The sequence below is a fragment of the Orycteropus afer genome, unplaced genomic scaffold, assembly GCF_000298275.1.
Source record: "Orycteropus afer afer isolate SDZICR_OR568_19922 unplaced genomic scaffold, OryAfe1.0 scaffold00034, whole genome shotgun sequence".
Classification (NCBI taxonomy): Eukaryota; Metazoa; Chordata; class Mammalia; order Tubulidentata; family Orycteropodidae; genus Orycteropus; species Orycteropus afer.
The window spans coordinates 18,101,865-18,124,746 of record NW_006921621.1 but is presented as its reverse complement, the minus strand read 5'-3'; the positions used below and the strand labels follow the sequence as shown (position 1 = coordinate 18,124,746).

Sequence of the window (22,882 nt, the reverse complement as noted above, 5' to 3'; positions counted from 1 at the left end):
TAACCACAAGTTATGTGCTGTTTTATAGAATTTGCTCTCAGCTCCTATGAACACATCTTGACTCCCCAAGAGAACTGTGAACTTGTCAAGGCTCCAGACCCTATATTATATATTCCAGTATCCCTTGTAATGCCCAGCCCAGTGTTCAGTATGCACTAAGTCCTCAGTGAACATTTATGGACTAAACATTCTTTCCTAAGGAGTGCCAGCAGGAAGCCCATCCTCCAGACAGTCCCGCTCAGTCCTTGAAATAGCTTCCCCCCGAGGTGGGCCATGCAGGCTATCTCCTTGGCTCCTGCGCCCCCTGCCGTCCAGGGAAGGATCTGCCCGCAGGACAAAGTTCCCCAGACAGAGGGGCGGTCCAGTCCCAGAGAGGCGGGCAATGGACCTCTCTCAAGGCACCATTTAAGGCTCTGAAAAGGTCGTTGAGCACAGACAGTAACAGCTGTTGTGTTCTTCTTTGATGTGGGAACATACTGAGGGCCCGCACCCTGCCCCCCTTCCCTCTTGGCGCTCAGAGCTTCTCATCGAGCTCCATGCCCTGGTTCTCCACTGCGGGCCCACGGGCAAGAACCGGGCTTTGTGTTCTGCTCAGGTAGCTCTGGATGGCTGAGGCGCAGTCCAGCCGTTCCATGACGGTCATGAGGTAGTGCAGCTCCTGCAGGCTACCGTTCTGCTCCTGGAACAGCTCCAGGATGGCGGCCGCAGGGCTACGCTGGCAGGACAGGAACCTGGTGGGAGGCCAAGGAGGAGGGAAAGAGAAAGAAGGAAAGAAGCTCCTCCCTCTTTGGGGCACTGCTTCACGTAATGTCCCTGAGAACCACCGCTCTCACACTCAGCTGGTCCCCAGATCAACTCCCGCCTGAGCCCTTGCTGCTCTTCCTGCTCTTGCCTACCTTTCAGGGAGCTCTAGTGGCAAAAGGGCCCAGAATTTTCGACCGAGATCATTCAAAGGGCTCAGAGACTAACTACTACTCCTCTTTATGCCCCAGTTTCCTCTTACACTAAGGGCTTGGATGAGAGGACTTCTAAGGTTATTTCCAGCTCTCTTGTTCTGTAATTGCCTTTTCTACCTGCCCCACCCCAAGGACACTTTCCTCCCTTCATCCCAGTCTCCTAACTGGCCTCTTCCTTGTCTCACTTGAGCCACAACACCCTGCTCACCACTGAGGAGATAACTGTTCTAAACCATGGCTTTTGTCATGGCACTGTCCTGCTCAAAAACTTTCATGGAATCTCTCCCATTCTCCAAGCCCACCCGCCTGACTTTCCAGTTCATCCCACCCTCCCATCCTAAACCATCTTCGTTGTTGTTGTTATGTACCGTCGAGTCGACTCATAGTGACCCCTTCTTGGGTTTCCGAGGCAGTATCACTATGGAAGTGATACTTTCTTCCCAGGAGTGGCTGGTGGGTTTGAACCGCCAGCCTTCTGGTTAGCAGTCAAGTGCCTTCAGGCCTGTCCTTTTCACACCTTGCACACACCACAGCCACAACCACCTTTGCTGCTGATCTCCCCTCCCCCAGCACCCCACCACCCTTTCCCTGAAGTTCTTTCCAATTCCCACCTCTGCTAACCAGAAGGCTGGCAGTTCAAACCCACCAGCCACTCCTCGGAAGGGAGGTTGGGTAATCTACTTCTGTAGTGATACCACCTCGGAAACCCAAGGAGGGGTCACTATGAGTCGGGTCCAACCCCACGACACATAACAACAACAACAACCAAATGGAAGTGACCATTCCATGCTCCCTAGATCAGTTTGCACTTCAGACTTCAGGTCATAGCTCCCACAATTCTTTGCTAGTCTTACTTTCAGCTGTTTTCAGTGTGTTTGTTTTCAACTTGTTATGCACTATTGGATACATACAATAAGGTACAAGGAAGCATTGCTTTACTTTTCAACCTTTCTGTATCCCTCTCTGGGCCCTAGGGCTTAGCTCAGAATTGTTCTCTTACTGATTTCTTTGAGTCCCCAGAAAGGGAGCATGGCTGCATTTCTCCCATTATTGCTAGTACTTATTGAACAATTAGCATGGGCCAGGCACTGGGCTATAAATTATCATCTGCTATTCTCAACCCTAAAGGCATTGCACATCAAGCATGCAATGGCCTGCATGTTAATTATCTCATTTTAAAATACTTAATGAGCATCTACTATGTGACAGACATCATTCTAGGTATTGAGGATTCAGTGACAAATAGAAATAGCTGCCCTTTTATAGAAAGTACGACAAGGAGTAGCCATTCTCTGACTTTTAAGTCAATCCCTGATCTGTCGTCCACTCCCTAGAATATCCTGAAGACCTCACCCTCAGCCCAGTCCGCCCTCCTCTTCCAATCCCACCCCTCTTCTTACCGAATTTTCATGCCACAGAGCCCCAAGTGGGAGGCCAGTCGGCGCCAGTCATTGCCTGTGATGCTATTTGGTTCCAACAACATCTGTAGCTGCTCAAAGAGCTCTGGGGGCAGCCTGGGGAAGAGGAAAACTGGTGTTCTTGGAGGGGAGGACCCAAACTGGTTCTCCACCCCATCCTCCCTGGGAGCTGGGGCAGGATTCCCAAACATTCCCCAGGCAGCAGCCCAGGATGCTCCCACCTCACCTATTGCATGGGAGAGGCTGGGATACTGGGGGTGGTGCTGCCCAGGATTCCTCCTCTGACGCCTGGAACCTGAGGATTTCCATGTACTTGGTCTCCAAGCCCTGCGCCAAAAGAGGGGCAGACAACACACTTCGGGGTCATGAGACATCCCCCTCAGTAAGAAGCTGAGGAGCCTACCTCCATTCCTCCTGTCTGTCCTTTAGGCTGTCATCCTGGGTAACTTTACCAAGGAGACAGCTCTGCCCCACACAGAACTCTTTATCTTCCACTTACCTGATTCAGAATCCCACCTTCAGCCTTAAATTTACCCACTAATCCCTTTGGGAACTGGAACCAAAAAACAAATAGTGTATGTCCTAAGACACCAGGAGAAATCCTGGGTAGGGTCATGGAGAGGTCATTGAATAACAGACACTGAACTCAAGATACACACGCCCCTTCCCCCTATTCTCCTTTCTCAGGTTCCTCCTCCCCAAGTGATACTGTGAGGTGTGTCTGTCTATCCTCCACTAAGATGCCCACTCAGTTTCCCCAAAGACTCAACCCAGATTTCCTCATAACTTCTCTAGACAGGGGAAGAGGGAATACCTAACTCCCATCCCACCTACTCAAGACTCATTCCTGGTTACTCCCCACACTGAAGATACACATCTCAGGTATGGACAATCAACTTAGAAAGGAACCACTCCATGATGTCTGGTTCTTTCACTTCCTGCTGGATTTAGGGATTTATCCATTGGTAGCCAAGAAAGAGTTGGAGATGGAGGGAAACTTGAAGGCCTCATGATTGCAGCCCCTCATAGAGCTGGTATGGCTGTTCTGGAAAAATGCTATCTTCCCTGCTTGATTAAGCAATTAAGACTGTACTCCCTAGGCACTATTCCCCTTGCCCTCTTTGTTCAAGACACCCCCGGCCTTGCCTTTCCTGTCCCCAGCTCCTACTCACATCCTGGAAGGTGTGCATGGTGACAATGATCTCATTGGTTAGTGCTGAGTAGTCCTCACTCTCACTGGCTACAAAGAAAAGGCAAGAATGAGGCAGCAGGTGAGTCAGATGACAAGGCCTAGGGTGAGAAATCAGGTGAAGTTAAAGGTACTGTACATTTAGAATGGAAATCTGCGGACTGGAGCAGAGTAGGACACATTGTTTTTCTCTCTCCAAAGGTCTGTGTGCTCCTCCTCACTTGTAAGAGAAGGTCTCTGTGCATGGAGGGAGGAGGTGCAGAGCTCCAGGTTTACCAGGAGGGGAGGGGGAAGGAAAGGAAGGGGAGGGGAACATGCAAGAAGTGGGCAAGGGGCTCCTGCGCTACCTTTTTTCCGGAAGCAGAAGGAACGGAAGGGGCACTTTCCATGCCAGATGTGGAGATGGGGTACCAGCTGGCAACTGCTGTCATCCACATTCTCCCAACCTAGGGACGGACAGAGGAGGGAGAGCTTCAGAGAGCAGGTCCTTCCACAAATATTTAAGGAGGACTCAAAGAAAGAAGATGGGGCAGTCTACTTCCATAAAGATTTACCACCTCGGAAACCCATAAGGGTCGCTATCAGTTGGAAACAACTCCATGGCAACAGGTTTGGTTTTGGTTTTGTGTACTATGTGTAGGAAGGATGAGCAGGGAAAGAGGGTCTCAAGTGAACTTGAGTCCCCAGAGCCTGGATAGGGGAACACATTAGTGGTCTTACTTCTACCACCTATCACATACCCTCACCTTCCCACACACGTGTGCCCTGTCCACACGCACATAAACTCCTATGGGTCTCCATGACCATGGGCAATTCCAGCAGCACAGCCAGTGACTGGGACCACCTGTTCCCAACACCAGCTCCATCATCATAGGAAAATAAAAGCCTCTCCCTCCGTCCCCGCTCCTGCAAGGTGTAACAGCTCTGCCCTATACTTCCCACCTGGTACCCCCTGTCCTCCAGACAAGGGCCAAGTGGGCAACAACAGAAGGAAGTAGACAAAGACTGTGGGCTCCTGGAGGCAGCAGCAGACCACTAAAGGGTTTCCTTGAAGCTTCTGCCTGCTCTGGAGTCTGGGAATGAAACTTGGGGTCCACATTTCTACCTGGCTGACATAGTTCTCCCTTTTGCCCTCTCCCCCGTGTCCCGCCTCCCTCACCCTCCGAAATGTATTTGAGCTTCAGGCACTGGTCCCCTCGGGCTCCAGTGAAGTCGAAGAGTTGGCAGGGTCCACGCAGGCGCCCGCCGTGGGGTTGCTCGTTGGTCATGGCCCACTGAAGGGCACAGGGCGTGTTGTTGAGGAAGTAGACACGCAGCTGCAGGTGTGACTGCCCTGGCGCCAGAGGTGAGCAGAACACTGCCAGCTGCAGCCATTTGCGGGCCTCGCGCCCCGAAGGCGCCTCCAGCACGCAGGTGTAGAGGCTGCGGAGGGAGACAGAGGTAGCTAAAGCGGTGGAGGCTGAGGCGTCAATGCACCTACCTACTGCACCACCTTTGCTAGGACCCTCACGTAGGGGCCTCCACAGAGGCTAGGAGAGCAGCCCCGGTGGGTTGAGAGAAAAGGTGGTGAGAGGTAGGGGGAGAAGGAGTCACCATCACCAAGTGGAGAGGGAAACCAGCAAGTACTCTCAGGCAGGGGAAAGAGGGGAGATGGGCTCAGTCACCAGCCTTGGGACTAGATCCCACACATGGCCCTGCTCTAGTCAATAGGATGACAAGAAAACTGGAAGATAGAAGGACATAAGACTCTAGAAAGACAGAGACGACAGAGCACAGATTTAGGATGAAATACAATCTTAGGGCACTGGAGGGAATACGCTGAAGAGAGGGATTAGGTAGAGATAGACAATTTCAGAGACGCGTGGGGATGGGACAAGTCCCCTCTAGACAGAGCAACTGTGTTAAATAAGACATTTCTGGACAGTCAGAGAAAGAGCAGTGAGATGCACAGTCCAGGACAGGGCTGGGATGAGACACTAAATTGGACAGAGAGACAGGAGAAGGGCACAGGGGGACAAAAGATTATCAGACCATTTCAGACAGATAAAGGAGCAGTTCCATAGAATGAGGGAGGTTTAGGCAGGCAGACAGAAAAGGAACAGAACAGTTAGTTCCAGAGGAATGGAGTCAGGGAGACAGGCCATAGGCAGATGCCTACCTGAAGTGGGAGAGGTGGATGCGACACTCATCCAGGGAGGTGTAGGCCCCCGGCCGCCCCATTGGCCTCCAGGCCTTGACATCAAGCAGGGTTGTGTTGCTACTGTAGGTGCATGCATACCTGGGCTGCTGGGCACAGTGCTTGAATGTGAGGGTGCAGGGCTTCAGGAAGGAGGCCCCATGGGGGCCACATGCCACCACAGGGCTCACCAGCGCCTGGGCCCGGGACAGCGATGGGGCATCCGACAGGTCCCACACTAGGACCAAAGACACCCGCTCTTGGCGGCCCACAGCCACAGCACCTGGGGAGAGGGAGAGCTGAAAGGGGCTTGGCAACAATCACTCCATGGAAAAAGATGCAGGGTGGGAGGGAAAAACCTCAAGAGAAGGTGCCCAGCAGGGAGCACAAGGAGGCAGTATGGAAGAGACTCAAGATGACTGTGAGCTGACTTGTGGTGTCATCCAGAGCAAATCACCACGTTCCCCCAGGGCTGCCTCTGGCCCATAAAATGCCTTGTGTGAATTTGCAAAAGCCACTCTTCCAGACACTTTACTTCATTGATTGGACAATTGTCATACTAATTCTGTTATAGCTAGTTACTTTACTTCTATCTGCCAGAAAATTGCCATAAAAGATGTACAGTATGTCCCTCTTTAGAGTCAATAAAGTTATAACTTTATTGGAGTCAATAAAATTATAATAAAAAGTAAGCAATTTCCAAAATTATGAAGCTGTCTCTGAATGGCACTCTCTTAGATGCAGTGCTTTTGTGCAACACAGTCTGAGCAACCGTCCACTACCTTTGAGGATGGAGGACTTGACCAAGAGAGGGGCTGGAAGCTCTTACCTGGTGGAATGAGCAGAGAGATGCCCGTATCTTGGAGTATCAAGCAGCCACCACGGTGGTCCACCTCTCGAGCTGAATATACCAAGAGTTTGTGCATCAGCTGGCGGATGACTGTCTGGCCTTGGGTAGGTGTGTTCAGTTCCTGGTAGAAGGCAGCCATCTCTGGCAGTGTGGCTGGTGGACACTGGCTTGAAGGCTCATTTTCAGGGAGAGGAGTGGCCTGGGGCACTGGATCTTCTGTGTCACCTGGCTTCTGGCAGGTTCCCACGAGCCAACGAGGACAGTGCCATCGAAGGCACTGGGCCAGGAGGAGGGCACTTGCCACCAGAACCCCCACCAGCAGTAGGAACTGCAAGGGTTGGAAGGAATTCTCATCGGGGCACATCCACCTGGTCACTTGATGTCACTGGCTCTCTGCAGCCCTGTGCCAGCCAAGGTAGGAGCTTGGGGGAGAAACAAGGAATCAGTGCTAAAGCCTTTTCACTGTTGGTGGGGAGTCAAGACTTGTTCCCAGTGAGAGGTAATAAAGAAGAAAGTTGTCATCATTCTAGCACACCCTGCACATCCAGTCAGATCAAGTTCCTTTAACAGAATATCACTCCCCTGCTCAAGAACCTACCACAAAACCCCAGAGAGCCCAAAAGAAAAATTCTAGAACTAATTGAGGAAGTTAGCATAGTTATAGGTACAGAGTCAACAAACAAAAATCAATTGGGTTTCTGTACACCGGTAATGAGAAATCTGAAAGGGAAATAATTCCATTTATAATAGCATGTAAGAGAATAAGTAACCTAGGAATAAATCTAACTAGGGACGTGAAGGACTTATACAATGAAAATTATAAAACACTCCTGAAAGAGATTAAAGAAGACTTAAATAAATGGAAAGATGTTCCATGTTCATGGATTGGAGGACTTAATATTGTTAAGATATCAATACTACCTAAAGCAATATATAGATTCAATGCAATCCTGACCAAAATTCCAACAGTCCTTCTTTATAGAAATAGAAAAGCCAGTCTTCAACTTTATATGAAATGGCAAGAGGCTTCAAATAGCTAAAACAATGTTGAAAGACAAGAACAAAGTAGAAGGACTCACACTTCCTTACTTTAAAAGCCAAACCCACTGTCATCAAGTCGATTCCAACTCATAGCAACCCTATAGAACAGAGTAGAACTGCCTCGTAAGGTTTCCAAGGTTGTAAATCTTTACAGGAAGTAGACTGCCTCATCTTTCTCCTGTAGTAATCAAAACAACCTGATATTGGTATAATAATAGACATGTAAACCAATAGCATTGAGAGTACAGAAGTAAACTCACACATCTACGGTCAAGTGATTTTTGAAAGGGTGCTAAGTCCATTCAATGGAGAAAGAAGAGACTCTTCAGTAAATGGTGTGGGGAAAATTGGATTTCCATATGCAGAAAGATGAAACTAGATCCATACCTCACACTATACACAAAAACAAATTCAAAATGGATTAAGGACCTAAATGTGCAAACTAAAACTATAACACTCTTAGAAGAAAAAGCACAGGCAATGCTGTCAGACCGAGCTTTCAACAATGGATTATCTAATATAATAACAAAACCACAAGCAATGAAGGACAGAATAAATAAATGGGACCTCATAAAAATGTAAAACTTTCATTTGTCGAGAGACAAGCTACAGAATGGGAGAGTATCTTTGGAAACTATATATCCAACAAGAATCTAATAACCAAAATATATGCAAAACTTCAACAACTTAACAAAAAAGACAACTCAATCACACAATGGGCAAAGGACTCGAATAGACATTTTACCAGAGAGTACATTCAAATGCCCACCAAACACACGAAAAATATGCTCAGCATTGTTAGCCATCAGGAAGATGCAAATCAAAACCACAATGAAATACCATGTCACTCCTACTAGGATGGTTAAGATTAAGGGGGGAAAAGGGCAGAAAATAACAAATGTTGGCAAGTGCACTGTAGTAAATTACCTTGTTTGGCTTTTCTAGCCATAAGTCTTTTTTTTTTTTTTAATATTTATTTTTATTGTGATTTGGGTGAAAATTTACAGAGCAAATACATTTTCCATACAGCAGATCACATACACTTTGTCTCATGACCTTGACCACTATTTAGCACAATGCAACATCTCCTCTCCCACTTCCTCCCAACAGGTACCGCTTCCCTGTGACCATCTCTCCATGCACTCCTAACCCCTGAGCTGTCTCCCTGTGCCTGAGCAGCCCTTCTTTCCCTCTTACTTGTTCTCTCCAAGGAGTGTATCTACCTCAGATAAATGCTCAACTAGTATGCCTGTCTACTTCTTGGCTGGAAGCTACAGGTATGTGTTCAATTCCAGACCTGAAGGACAGCTAGGGGCCATAGTCTAGTGGTTCCACCAGGCTCCATCAGGCCAGCAAACCTGTTCCCCGCTTTTTTTTTTTTTTCAAATGATTTTGAGTTTTGTTCCACATTGTTCCCCCTGCCTATCCAGGATCTCCTACAAAGATCCTCTTCCAAGTGGTTGACAGTAGTAGCCAAGCACCATCTATTTCTTCTGGTCTCATAGTCATATAGGCTGCAGATCGGATGGTGTACCAGTCACTAGGACTGATTGTTTCCATGAATTTTGGTTTTCTTCATTCTTCTTGGCCCTGGATGAGGAGAGACCCATCGTTGCATCTAGATGGCAGCTTGCAAGCTTTTAAGATCTCAGTCGTTCAGCCATAAGTCTTTGTAAACTCTGTGGTGGAATTTATTGTGAGCAAATGAGGAGCTCCTGATTGTAAAGTTATCCACCTGGGGTATTTCTGTTGGGAGTGGCACAAAGCCATGTTCTGGGCAGCTCTCTCTCTCTCTCTCTCAGGTGCTTAGAATTCTGATGTTATGCTTGGCTAGTTTGGCCACTTGGCCAGGCTCAAAAGGTGGCCTCCTAGAGGCAGAAGTGGCTCTGACTGCTGATTGAGGAAGATGTGCTGCTGAAAGAGACACACGCTCCTGAAAGAGACATGCACTGCTGGGAAAGAAATGCAAGAGACACACATTGCTGAGTGAGACACCGAGGGACAAGCACTGTTGGGAGAGAGACTGTGGGCTGGGAGAGAGACTGAGTGTTTTTCCTGAACTTGAATTGTAGCCTGCTGCTTCCCTAATAAACCCCGTAATCTGTGAGTTCTGTGTGGCCACTGCAGTGAATTATTGAACCCAGAGAGAGGTGGTGGGTGCTTTGGGAGGAACGTTTGGTGAAAGGACTGGAGGGAGGCAGCATGTCTGGCCTTGCAGTAATAGGCCTTGGGCTGTTGATGGTGATTCTGTCTTCCTCTTGTGGGATTAAAGGATGTCAGAACATTTGGCCTCCTTGTCTTTTTAGCAGCAAGGATGTGGGGAAATTGGTACCCTTATCCAATCACTGGTGGAATATAAAATGCCATTGTGTAAAACAGTGTGACATTTACTCAAAAAAGTAAAAACAAAACTACCATGTAAAAAAAAAGCCAAACTCACTGTCATCAAGTCGATTCCAACTCATAGCGACCCTATAGGACAGAGTAGAACTGTCTCATAGGGTTTCCAAGGTTGTAAATCTTTACAGGAAGTAGACTGCCTCATCTTTCTCCTGCAGAACAGTTGGTGGGTTCAAACTGGACACTTTTCAGTTAGCAGCTGACTGTTTTGACCACTGTGCCACCAGAGCTCCACAGAACTACCATATGACTCAGCAATTCCACTCTTAGGTATATACGCAAAAGACTTGAAAGCAGAGACTTGTATACCAATGTTCATTGCAGCAGTATTTGCAATAGCCAAAAGGTGGAAACAATTTAATGCCCATTAATAGCTGCATGGATAAACAAAATGTGTGTTGTTGTTGTTGTTGTTGTTGTTGTTATGTGCCATCAAGTCAGACCCGACCCATAGCAACCCCTCCTTGGGTTTCCAAGTCAGTATCACTACGGAAGTAGACTGCCCCATCTTCCTTCCGAGGAGTGGCTGGTGGGTTTGAACCGCCAGCCTTCTGGTTAGTAGTCAAGTAACCTATAGTCTTAGGTGCTATACTACCAGAGCTCCTAAACAAAATGTGTACATACGTTTAATGAAATACTCAGCCAGTAGGAGAAATGAGGTCTTGATACGTGCTACAGTATGGATGGAGCTTGAAGGCATTATGCTGACAGAAATCAGCCAATCACAAAGGGACAAATATTGTTTGATCTTATTTATATAAAAAAGACAAGAAAAGGCAAATATATTGAGACCAAAGTTTATGAGTAGTTACCAGGATCATGAGTGAGATAGAAGGAGGGGTTAACAGTGAAGGAAAAATCATATTGATTAAGGGTAAAGTTGCACAGCCAATTATTGCAATTGCTTTCAATAAACTTTACAGCTGTAAAAAGTTGAATCGCTAGGTAGGTAAGAGATAAGTATTGATTTGGGTGAAAGGAAAGGCAATTTACCAAAAGCAAGTAGCCAACACAATAACACTAAGGAAAAGGAAGACACAGAGAGGTGTACACGAGGTAGAGACAACAAAGATAAACACTTTTACATACATAATACTGCATTATCTGTAATAACAAACATTAATCTACAGGTGGATATATAGGTAGGCTAAATGACCAGGTGTTGTTGTTATGTGCCATCGAGTCGGCCCCAACTCATAGGCGACCCCTCCTTGGGTTTCCAAGGCAGTATCACTACAGAAGTAGGATTGCCCAACCTTCCTTCCGAGGAGTGGCTGGTGAGTTTGAACTGCCAGCCTTCTGGTTAGCAGTCAAGTGCTTTAGGTACTATGCTACCAGAGCTCCTATAAGAATGTCTATATACAGGCATATGAGTTGAATATTTACCCGAGGTAGATACATTCCTTGGAGAGAACAATCATGGGAAAAAGAAGGGCTGTTTATGCATAGGGAGACAACTCAGGAGGCAGGAGTGCATGGAGGGATGGACACAGAGAAGAGGTAATTATCAGGAGGAAGTGGGAGGGGAGCTGTTGCATTGTGGTAAATTTTAGTCAATGTCATGAGACAAAGTGTATGTGAACTGCTGTATGGAAAGTGATTTTGCTCTGTAAACTTTCACCCAAATCACAATTAAAAAAAAGAGAGAGAATATCCATATATGTAGTAGAACCAATAGGACAAAGTGATGATAATTTCTTAGCCACAGCCAAACACCCTGAGGAAATGAGTCACTGGGCCCATGGGCTCAGAATCATGGTCACAGGTGACATCAAGCTCAACTGGCATAACATAGTACACAAAAAAAATTGTTCTACATCCTACTTTGATGAGTAGCGACTAGGATCTTAAAAGCTTGCAAGTGGCCATCTAGATGCAGCAATTGGTCTCTCCTCATCCAGAGCAAAGAAGAGTGAATAAAATCAAAGACACATGGAAACAATTAACCCAAAAGACTCTTAGACCATGCGAACTTCAGCTGACATGACCCTGTAGCCATAAGAACTAGATGGTGCCCAGCTACTGTCAATCACTCAGAAAGGGATCAAAATAGGAGATCCTAGATAGAGTGGGAGAAAAATGTGGAACAAAACTCAAAATCATAAAAAAAGACAGGTTTAAGGGTCTGATAGAGACTGGTGAAACCCTGGAGACTATATGGCCCCTAGCCACCCTTCAGGCCTGGAATTAAACTCACTCCCATGGCTTTCAGCCAAACAATAGACAGGCGTGTAAGGTGGACATTTACACCAGGTAGGTGCACGCCTTAAAACAATCACCATGCAAGATCCTAAGGGCAGTGTTTACACAGGGAGATAGCTCAGAGGGCAGGAATGCACAGGAAAGAAGGGCACGGAAAAGGTAATCACAGGGACGAAGTGGGAAGAGAGCTGTTGCATTGTGGGGATTGCAATCAATGACTTGAAAAAAATGTGTATGAACTATTGTCTAGAAAATGAATTTTCTCTGTAAACTTTTACCCAAATCATAATTTAAAAAAAAGAAGAAGAAGGGAGGGAAGGCTGTTAGATAGATAGAGATAAGTATTGATTTGGGTGAAGAGAAGGGCAATGTGCCAAATGTGAGTGACCAATATGGCACTGTTGAGGATGAGAAAGACATAGAGAGGCACATGGGAGGTACACACAACAAATATGAACCCTTTTGCACGTACAGTACTGCATTATCAGTGAAGGAAAACATGGGTATATGGGTGGATAGATGGGTGGACAGGCTAAATGATTAGGTATGTCTATGAAATGGGGAGTGTATCCAAGAACATATATAGGGTTGGCAGTCAATGGTCCTATAAGTTTATGTGAATGATCAGAATTCCCAGGTGTATAGTAGAGCTGACAAGGGGCAAGGTTGTGGTCACTGCTTGGTCACAGCCAGCTACCCAGAGGGTCTGAGTAGTTGAACCTGCCAGCTTGGGACCATAGTCACAGGGGTCATCAAGCTCAGTTAGCGTAACATACTATACAAAACACTGTTCCACCTCCTACTTTGGCTAGTAGTGACTGGGATCTTAAAAGCTAGCAAGCTGCCATCTAGAGTCAACAATGGGTCTCTCCTCATCCAGAGCAAAGAAGAATGAAGAAAACCAAAATTCATGGAAACAATTAGTCCTAGCGACTGGTACACCATCCGATCTGCAGCCTATATGACTATGAGACCAGAAGAACTAGATGGTGCCCGGCTACCACTGTCATCTACTTAGAAGGGGAATCTGTGTAGGAGATCCTTGATAGAGAGGGAGAACAATGTGGCACAAAATTCAAAATCATTTGGAGAGAAAAAAAAAAGGTGGGGACCAGTTTTGCTGTTCCGATAGAGCCTGGTGGACCCACTGAGACTATGGTCCCTAGCTGCCCTTCAGGTCTGGAATTGAACCCACACCTGTGGTTTCCAGCCAAACAAAATACAGGCATATGAGTTGAACATTTACCTCAAGTAGATACACTCCTTGGAAAGAACAATCATGGGAGAAAGAAGGGCTGCTTATGCACAGGGAGATAGCTCAGTGGGCAGGAGTGTATGGAGGGATGGACACTGGGAAGAGGTAACTATGGGGAGGAAGTGGGAGGGGAGCTGTTGCATTGTGGTAAACTGTGGTCAATGACATGAGACAAGGTATATGTGAACTGCTGTATGGAAAGTGAATTTGCTCTGTAAATCTTCACCCAAGTCACAATAATAAGTAAATAAATAAATAGATAGTTGTTAGGTAACAGACTTTTTCTTTATAGGGATGGAAAATTTGGCAATGGATATTGGTGAAGATTACAAAACATGACTGATCTAACTGGTTTTATAGAATTGTCAACAAATGTTGCCCTGGAAAATGGTGTGTTCTTTATATTTTAAAAACAAAAATTTTTACAAAAGACTGAATAAAATATTTTAAAACTGAAAAAAAAAAGTTGAACTGGCAAAATTCGTGTGATAGCTGTATTTACAACAATGACACCCTGTAGATAATAAAGCACTGTCCAAATATGTTTGTTTATGTATGCTCCTTCTTGTGTCAGAGAGGTCAGAAGGTACCTCACAGGCATACGTCAAATACAAGAGTAACAAAAGGTAAAAGTGGAAGCAAAAAGGGAAAGAAAAACAAAGGAGAGGGGGCACAGTGAGGCTGGAATGAGGCAAGGCAAAAGCACACACAGGAACCAACAAACTGCCCCCTGGTTACCAGCAGAGGCTACAATTGGGACCTTAGCTTTCCAGCAGCCTCCCCTTACAGATGCCAGCTCTTCCCAAGGCCCTGCAGAAACTGCCTCCTCCCCTTTCTGTTCTCCCCCTCACCCCCTAATTTCCAACACACCTCCACTCTAGCCAGGAGTCCTTGGGTGGTACGAACAGTTAAAGCACTCAGCTGCTAGCCCAGAGGCTGGAGGTTGTCCACCCAGAGACACCTCAGAAGAAAGGCCTGGCTATCTACTTCTGAAAATCAACCATTAAAAACCCTATGGAACTCAGTTCTACTCCAACACACAGGGCATCATGACCCCATGGCAATTAGTACTGATCCACTCTGGCCAGACTGGGCCCCTCAGCCCTTGTTAAACTCTAACCTCAGGCTTTTGCTCGAGCTATATTCTATTTCTCCCTTCACCTGCTCTCTCCACCCTCCCCACCTACCTCATCTACCCACCTGGCTCTCCCCTGCTCAGCAGCGCCTCCCCCTGGCACACCAGCCCCTTGCTGAAATCTCTCCCTATAACCATCCCACCACACTGAGTACTTCTTGATTATATGCTGTCATGTGTGGTTTTCCCACTAAACTGAACATTTTCTGAGCATTAGCTGTGTACCAGACACTGGAAAGTTCAGTCCCAAAGATGACATCTTATTTGGCTTTCAAGGAGCTTCTGAGGAAGTGGAATTCATTCCATGAGTGCCTGCTGTTTGTCCTAGACACTGGGCATACAATGTCCCTCCTCTCAGGTTCTTTAAGGCCCTTCTGGCTGATCCACCAGGGCCTGCACTGGAAAAGCTTCTTACACCAATACCCCACACACACACTCCCTTCACTCACACCAGAAGTTAGGACCCCAAACCTCCAGCTCCTTCCTTTACCCTGACTGCACTTCCCACCTTCTTCCCTCCTTCCTCAGGCCCCACAAAGACCAAACACCCTTTCCAGCTCCTCCTAGACTCCAACAGGGGCAGAAACTCCTTTGCATCCTTGGGATTGAAGACTGGGGCAGACAGGTCCTGCCCCTCTGTGTCCTTGTTGAAGAGGTAGACAGTAATGGAAGGCTTAGCATTGATCCTTTCCCATAAAATCCAACCCTGGAGACAGTGGACCAGCCTACTTGGGGGGCATACAGGGAATCAGACACATTGGTAGCATCCCAAATCTGGTGGGAATAGGGGTTGGAGCAGCAAGCTTGTTCTTACAATCCAACTATTCCTTGTGATTCATCCACATTAATAATAATTGTGATTATAACTGTAACAATAATAGCTAACATTTACCAAGGTTAAGCACTCTAGAAAGCTTATTTCATTTGATCCTCACAGCAGCCTTATGAACTAGATGTTATTTTTACCTCCAGTTCACAGAAAAGGAAGTTAAGTTTCCTCCCCACCATGAGGATGGATGAAGGATTTTTAAGCTACAATAGGAGGCTGAAGGCAGATGTTAAGGACAAACAGTTATGCAAGGACTTCCAGGAGCACCCCCTTTCTCTCCCCCGCTTCTTTTTTCTCATGTGTCTCCCTTCCCACCTCTACAGGATATGAAGTTGGAAGAGAAAGGAACAAAAATAAAGTAAAAGTAAATCCAAGGAGCTCAAGGCACATTCTTGGTTCCACAGTGAATGACTGCCCCACCCCCTGCCAACCAAGCACAATTGACCAAGGGGTGAAAGAGGGAGCCTTCCCTACTTCTATAGCAATAACCTTCCGGGGCCTCCAAAGATCAGAGTTCAAATCCCCTCCACTCCATTGGGTAATGCAGCAGAGTCCCTTGCCCAGTCCCCTAATCCCAAGCAGTTGGTATCTACTGTTCCCAACAACCCCACTAGGCCTCTCACAGGGAGCCCATTCATTTGTCTGCTCCCTCCCCACCACCCAACCCTGGGTGTTCAGGCTGACATCTGTTCAAGGCTGCTCCAGCTCTCCCCACCCTCTACACCCCACCCCAGGAGGGTGAAGGGTCCCAAGTTCTGCTGAGTAGGGTCTACAGCACTGCAGCCAAGTAAGTGAGAACTGGAGCTTTCCAATCCTTTGACGGTACTCTTCATTTCCTGCTTCTCCACTTCCTCTTGCCCCAGACCCCAGCCCATCCTGGGTAGCAGTTCCCTGAGATGAGGGCCCCTTAGAATGCTCATTTCACCTGTCCCTAGGTGCTGCCTTTTGCAGCACAAAAATGCAGACACCTGCTGCAAAGCTCTGTTTGTAGCCTTTGAGGAAATCAACTCTTCCCCCACCGTGCTGGTTCTCACTGTGCCTGCCTGACACCCAATACATCTCCAGTTATTGCAGTGCATAAAAAGTACCAGGATGGATGACTTCAAACCTAAGTCATAGACATCATTCATTAGCAAAGTATAAATTTCCACAGTGCAGAGAATCATCTCCCTGGCCCTCACACCAGCCAGCACTGACTGGCCCTTCCCCTGGTCCTGTTTTCCTCCTCTTCCTCCTGCCCTGAGCCCCAGGTAACTCCATCACAATGACCACTCCCCTAGCTATCCCAGCAGGGTGCTCACCTCACTGCCCAGGGGCTCCCAGAGGCTGGTGGCTTGTCCAGGAATAGCAGTTCCTTCTCGGAGAACCAGAGAGGTCAGCCAGACCCAGTCACCAGGCCAGCAGACAAGTGGAGGTGGGCGGGGAGTCACAGTAGGTGGGGCCTGATATTTCCCGTCACAGAGACCTGCCTCCCAGTCACTCTAAAGTAGAGTGGAAGAGGCTGTCCCCGTCTGCTGGCAAAGTCCAGCCAAGATAGGGAAATAGTCAGCCTACTAGACTAGGTCTGGAAGAGAGGAGAGAGGAAAGGAGAGAGTCTGGGCACATGTGCAGCACCTTGCAACCCCTACCAACAGTGTCCTCTGCTGGTCTATGGCAGACCCAGCCAGAGGCTATTAAAATCAGGCTTCAAACCAGTTTATTCATGAACAAAACAGAAACAGACCCTAATTTTTTAAATTCTGGTAATCCAGAATGATAACTGGAACAGGAAAAATTACATGTTGGAGCCTAGGAATGGGAGAATTGGGAGAGGCATAGTGAGTCCTTTCAAGAGCCTGATACAAGAGATTGGATTATTGGCAAGACTGAAGAGTGACACATATTCAGAGAGGTGTGGTTGTCCACCATCTCTGAGCTGGGCACCACTGTTTCCCACTCTGCTCAAAATCCAATGGGCAAGAGATTTGTTTGACTGCCGTGCAACACGTATGGTGCTCTTGTTTTCTAAGAGGGAGATTATGTTTTTAGCAGGGCTTAGACCCATAATTTTTTTCCATTCTGGTTATCATTCCAATTCACCAAAATTTTTAAAATTAGGATCTGTTCCAGTTTCGCTTCCTCAGCCATGACTGAACCTGCAAGAACCAGTTCAAAGCCCTGGTTAAAATGGCAGAAGGAAAAGGAAGGAGGCAACCTTCCCCAGAGCTTCTCAAACTATAACATGCATACAGATCACCCGAGGAACTTGTTAAATGCAAGTTCTGATTCCTAAGGTCTGGGGTGTGGCCTGAAAATCTGCATCCCTAAGAAGCTCCCAGGTGCTGCCAGTGCAGCTGGTCTAGGAAGCTTGACAATACCTGTTGTTGTTGTTGTTGTTGTTGTTATGTGCCATCGAGTCCGACCCGACTCATAGCGACCCCTCCTTGGGTTTCCAAGGTGGTATCACTACGGAAGTTGGATTGCCCCATCTTCCTTCTGAGGAGTGGCTGGTGGGTTTGAACCGCCAGCCTTCTGGTTAGCAGTCAAGTGCCTTAGGCACTATGCTACCAGAGTTCCCGTTTCCCTCTAGAGAGTCACTGAGAGGGTTAATGACTCATAAATCAAGTTGCTGGCAGCATTGGGATTTAGCATAGAGGCTAAGGCACTTGACTGCTAACCAGAAGGCTGGCGGTTCAAACCCACCAGCCACTCCTCGGAAGGAAGGTTGGGCAATGCTACTTCCGTAGTGATACTGCCTCGGAAACCCAAGGAGGGGTCGCTATGAGTCGGGCCGACTCGACGGCATATAACAACTAACAACAACAGCTTCCTACTCATGCTTTCCACTCACCACATTTGGCACTCAGAGTTGGCAGGAGACACTGCCACTTGGGGGAACTTGAACTTTGGGGCCATTTGTTAGCCTGAGTGCTTAGACACTCTGCCTAGGAAGACAGTCACTAGAAACAAGAAGCTCCCTGCAGGGAGGGTTGCTTCTCTTCAGCTGTTTGATGTTATATGTTTAGTTCCTGATGTAGCCTGATACATAGTTGTTCAATAAGGACTTGTTGAATGAATTAATGGACCCACTGAAAGGAAAGAACATGCATTTTGGAGCCAGATTGCCAATACTGAGCCCAGGTGACCCACCTGTTGAGTATGTAACTTTGAGCAAGTTACTTAGTCTCTCTGTTATAGATTAAATTGGGTTACCAAAAAAGAAATGTGTAAGTTCTAACCCGTGTACCTGTAAATACGACCCTGTTTGGAAATAGGAATTTTCTGTTGTTATGTTAATGAGGTCATACCAAAGTAGGGTGGGTCCTAAACTCGCTTCTGAGTGGTGTCTTATAAAAAGAGCAGAATAGACATGGACACACACACAGAGGTAAGACAGATGCCTTGTGAGGACCAATCTACAAGCAAAGGAATGCCAAGGGTCACTGGCAGACACCAGAAACTCAGAGAGAGGCTAACAGAAAGAATTGACAGAGCTGAGACCCTGATTTGGATGTTTAACCTCCAGAACTATAAGAAAATAAATTTCTGTTCTTTAAAACCACCCACTTGTGGTACTTTTTGTTACAGCACCACTAGGCAACTGAGACACCTTCTGAGCCTCAATTTTCTTTAAAGGCAGATAATAGTATCTACCAGGCATGGGTTAGTAATTATTATTGAGCTAATAAATGTAAAGCATCTACCAAAAAATGGGTGCTCAGTAAATGGTCATTTTTATCTCCATGGTCTGCCTCCTACAGTTGAGGAACAATTGGTGAACAACCCCAGCCCCCAATTATCATCTCTCATAGAAAATAAGTAACTGCCACTGTTTTGATCTCAGTTAATGATTTCCTAGCTTCTTGTTCCTGACTGGAACCCCCTGCCCTCTGCTTCCTCCCCTGGTGGAGGTGAGACAGTGGGATAAATACCTCCCAAGGGATCCCAAAGTACTTTCCCCAAAATAGTGAGATGTGTCAAAGAAATGGATGGGGTGCAGCCAGCTTCTAGGAAAGGGACCTCATGCCTGAAGGATGAGCAAGGAAGGGTACCTCAGAATTTTGGTCATGATGGAGGAGGGAAGGTATAAGTCTTTGTTGGGCAAAGCTCTGTCTGAGTCACACAGGCTGCTTTGTCCTCTGAGTCATGAAGTCCTAGAGATTTATAAAAGATCAGTCAAGCTAGAGTTCCAAGCTTGGGTGGGTCATGCCAACTAGGAGGCTATGACCAGGAGCTGTATCTATGTGTCATGAATTCATTTCCAAAGCTGGTACTTGCCTCACTTAGGGATAATCCCAGTAATAAGAAGGCTCTGGGGAAATCTGAGCACCCTCACCATCACCCCCATGGACACAAAGCTCGTGCACAGGGATGTAGAGACCGCAGGCATCAGTAGCCTTGTAGCCTGGGGCTGAGCTGTGTCAGGAGATCAGAGTCTCCCAGTGCTAAAGCCTCAACAGTTCCATCAAGGGGCTCCCCCCAGAGGCCAGGCACCATGAACAGCCTAGCAGGCCAGGGGTCTCCTGCCAAGAGGAATCTGAAGTGGGGTATCCAGGCAGCTCTCTGGCTGCCCCAGCTAGTGTCACCACCCTTATCATTGGAAGAAGGCAGGCCAGCTGGGAGTCCCACTCCACCCTTCTTCTTGTCCCCCACCCTCCTCTGCCTTCTACACATCTATATCATCAGGCACTTGTCTAGGAGGTGTGCTGCCTGAGGTAAGAGGAGTGGAAGGTCTGGGAGGAAGGACGTGCTGGGAGGAGTGGGTAAGAGGAGAAAAGAAGATGGGGAAGGTAAGAGTTGGAGGTGGCCTCCAACACTGGATAGAAAATAGAAGAAACAGAGAGAGACATAGGAAGGCAAATGAGCAAACAGATAGGAGGGGCAGACAAACAACCAGAAAGATGCACAGGCAGACAGGCCGGTCAGCCCTGTCCCAAGAACCTCTAGGATATGGTTCAGGACATTCGAAAGGAAAGGGTGAATTAGAATTCCAGGACACTGAAAATAACAGGAGATTTTTTCCCCCCTTTCCTCCAAACCCTTGTCAATCAGGAGCAGGAGGCTGAAATATTATGTGCAAATGAGATTAATGTTATTGGGTGGGGTCTTTGGTTGGCAGAGGGTCTGTGCACTGTCCCATATGCAAATGGAACATTGCGGCTTTTTAAATCAAAGGCTAGGTTTGTTTCCTTTAGAAGTTAAGCCACAAGAAATCTAGACCCTTGAGTTTGTGGCCTGACCCTGTGGAAGTGGGGAGATGTAGGGGGAATCTCATTCAGCCCCTGAGGCTCCGGGAGGAGAAGGGAGTTAAGCCCTCAGAGAAAGGCACCCACAGAAACACTCAGCTGAGTATGAATTTAGTGGGAGAAAAGGCTGAGTGGGATCCTTCACAGTTTGCTGGTCTGGTATGGTGAGATAAGCCTGGGACAGATGGGCCAGCCCTGTTCTTGACCAGAAGAGATCGGCAGGCTTCTGCCTTCAGCATTTGGTCCTTCCAAATGCAACAGGATCAGGTTGGTTATGGTCAGCTTGTTGTTGTTGTTGTTGTTGTTCTGTGCCGTCAAGTCAGCCCCGACTCATAGCGACCCCTCCTTGGGTTTCCGAGGCAGTATCGCTATGGAAGTAGGATTGCCCAACCTTCCTTCCAAGGAGTGGCTGGTGGGTTTGAACCGCCAGCCATCTGGTTAGCAGGCAAGTGTCTTAGCCACTATGCTACCAGAGCTTAGCTGGGTTCAATTTAGGACAGTGTCCTCATTAAGGGTCTGTTCTATACTTGACCAAGCACCACAGGCTGTGGGAGGTAGAAAGGTGGTCACACCTAGACCTGCCTCCAGGAACAAGATACGTGTTCAAGGAGAGAAGCCTTTTACTCAGAAGCCATTATCAATACTGGATAGTATCCTCCAAGTGCCAAATGAGTGGCATGAAGAAAACAAATCTATGGAAACCAGAAAATGGGCAAGGCAAAGTGAGCAGAAGAGGTCTCAAAAGAGGTAGAATTAGAGTTGTGTCCAAGGTTGGGGTAAAGAACTCAGACCAGGGAATAGCATCAGATCAGGAGGTGGAGGTGGAGACAGAGGAGGAGACATAGGGTAAGGCTCATAATTAGCATGTTCTCTGCCTCCCCAGATTTGGCCTTCTCAAGGAGAATGTGGCCTCTAGGGGCCAGCTTTGTAGCTCTTCCCCTCCTGGGGCCCATCCTGGTTTGGCTATTTACCTGTCATCGAATACCTGGTTGGTGTGAGGTCCCAAAGAAGCTATCCTGGTGCCCATCCCACAAAATCTTGTTACTTGTATGGACAACCATCTACTCAATCATGGGGTGAGTGTCCATTTCTCATGCCATAGCCCTAGTACCCACAGGGCGCTGCAATAGGGTACAGTGTCTGCTTCCCTGGGCAGCCTGGCTCACTGCCCTGCCCCTCTGTGGAAACCAGTCTCCCTAAACCTGAACTACTGCTACATATTAGCTTCCAAAGGAATGGCACCCCATCCTGTCTCTTCTAATGGGAAAGGCTTTTTAACTGTGAGGTCTGTAAAACATTCACAGAAAAAAACCTCTGGGCCTCCCTAGGACTCCAGCCAGCCCTCTGCCTCCACCCTCTCCCTCCTAGTCCCTCTCTCCAAGTATCCCCTCCCCCTCCCCTCACCTCACCATGTCCAACTCCTAGCACCAACTCACTGTTGTCCTCAAATGTTGCCAGACCCACTTGCTCCCATTTTATCCACAAGAGTCCTTACACCAGAGCACCTCCTCCATTTGCCATGGCACACCCTCTCTCTGAGTGCTTCTGCTACCGTCTTTCCACAGCTATGCCTCCTACCTGGTGTGGAAAGACCTGGGAGGGGGCTTTGGATGGCCCCTGGCCCTGCCTCTAGGCCTTTATGCTGTACAGCTCGCCATCAGCTGGATCATCCTGATCTTCTTTTTTGTGGTCCACGCCCCTGGTCTGGTAAGGCACCCAGTGTTCAGTAGTGCAAGGTGACTAGGAGGGAAGGTAGAACCACCAGGTCCCCAGAAGCAGATAATATAGCAAATCAATCAGAATCAGGAAGGAAACAGGTGAGCAGACCTCCCTGTGCTCCTGTTGAGTGTGCATAGCCCCAGGAACTTTGCAGGGTACTACAAAAGGGTGGAGGGGCTGGTTCCCTGGGCAGCCTACCTGACTGTCCTGACCCTCTGCCCAGACCCTGTTGCACCTGCTGCTGCTCTATGGGCTGGTGGTGAGCATGGCATTCATCTGGCATCCCATCAACAAGCTGGCAGCCCTGCTCCTGCTGCCCTACCTGGCCTGGCTCACCATGACTGCTTCTATTGCCTACCACCTGTGGAGGGACAGCTTTTGTCCACAGAATCAGCCTCAGCCCCCCCGGGGGAGAAGAACACCTGAGGCACTAGGGCATGGGAGAGGAGGGAGGATGGCCCGGGCAGGGCTGGAAGAGACTATATAG

General features: G+C 47.7%; 2 protein-coding genes across 2 annotated transcripts; one reads left to right on the top strand and one right to left on the bottom strand.

The window, feature by feature from the left end:
• Nucleotides 1–514: 514 nt before the first annotated feature.
• UNC5CL (unc-5 family C-terminal like) lies at nucleotides 515–6,953 on the bottom strand. Its single transcript, XM_007936276.1, has 8 exons — nucleotides 6,569–6,953; nucleotides 5,722–6,022; nucleotides 4,723–4,985; nucleotides 3,908–4,009; nucleotides 3,547–3,614; nucleotides 2,601–2,701; nucleotides 2,357–2,470; nucleotides 515–731 (listed from the first exon to the last, which is right to left on the bottom strand). Exons 1-8 carry the CDS (start codon nucleotides 6,951–6,953, stop codon nucleotides 515–517), a joined length of 1,551 nt encoding a protein of 516 aa, XP_007934467.1.
• A 14,587-nt stretch (nucleotides 6,954–21,540) lies between these two features.
• Nucleotides 21,541–22,882, top strand: TSPO2 (translocator protein 2). Its single transcript, XM_007936325.2, has 3 exons — nucleotides 21,541–21,752; nucleotides 22,242–22,383; nucleotides 22,619–22,882. Exons 1-3 carry the CDS (start codon nucleotides 21,541–21,543, stop codon nucleotides 22,880–22,882), a joined length of 618 nt encoding a protein of 205 aa, XP_007934516.2.

Bases quoted from the DNA above. Each gene is read 5' to 3' on its own strand.
- TSPO2 (XM_007936325.2), top strand. From the start codon at position 21,541: ATGTTCTCTGCCTCCCCAGATTTGGCCTTCTCAAGGAGAATGTGGCCT. The intron at 21,753-22,241 runs GTGAGTGTCCAT...GTCTTTCCACAG, and splicing joins ACCATCTACTCAATCATGGG to CTATGCCTCCTACCTGGTGT. The intron at 22,384-22,618 runs GTAAGGCACCCA...CCCTCTGCCCAG, and splicing joins TGGTCCACGCCCCTGGTCTG to ACCCTGTTGCACCTGCTGCT.
- UNC5CL (XM_007936276.1), bottom strand. From the start codon at position 6,953: ATGTGCCCCGATGAGAATTCCTTCCAACCCTTGCAGTTCCTACTGCTG. The intron at 3,615-3,907 runs GCGCAGGAGCCC...TTTTCTTTGTAG, and splicing joins CTGCTTCCGGAAAAAAGGTA to CCAGTGAGAGTGAGGACTAC. The intron at 2,702-3,546 runs GTGAGTAGGAGC...CTTTTGGCGCAG, and splicing joins CCATGCACACCTTCCAGGAT to GGCTTGGAGACCAAGTACAT.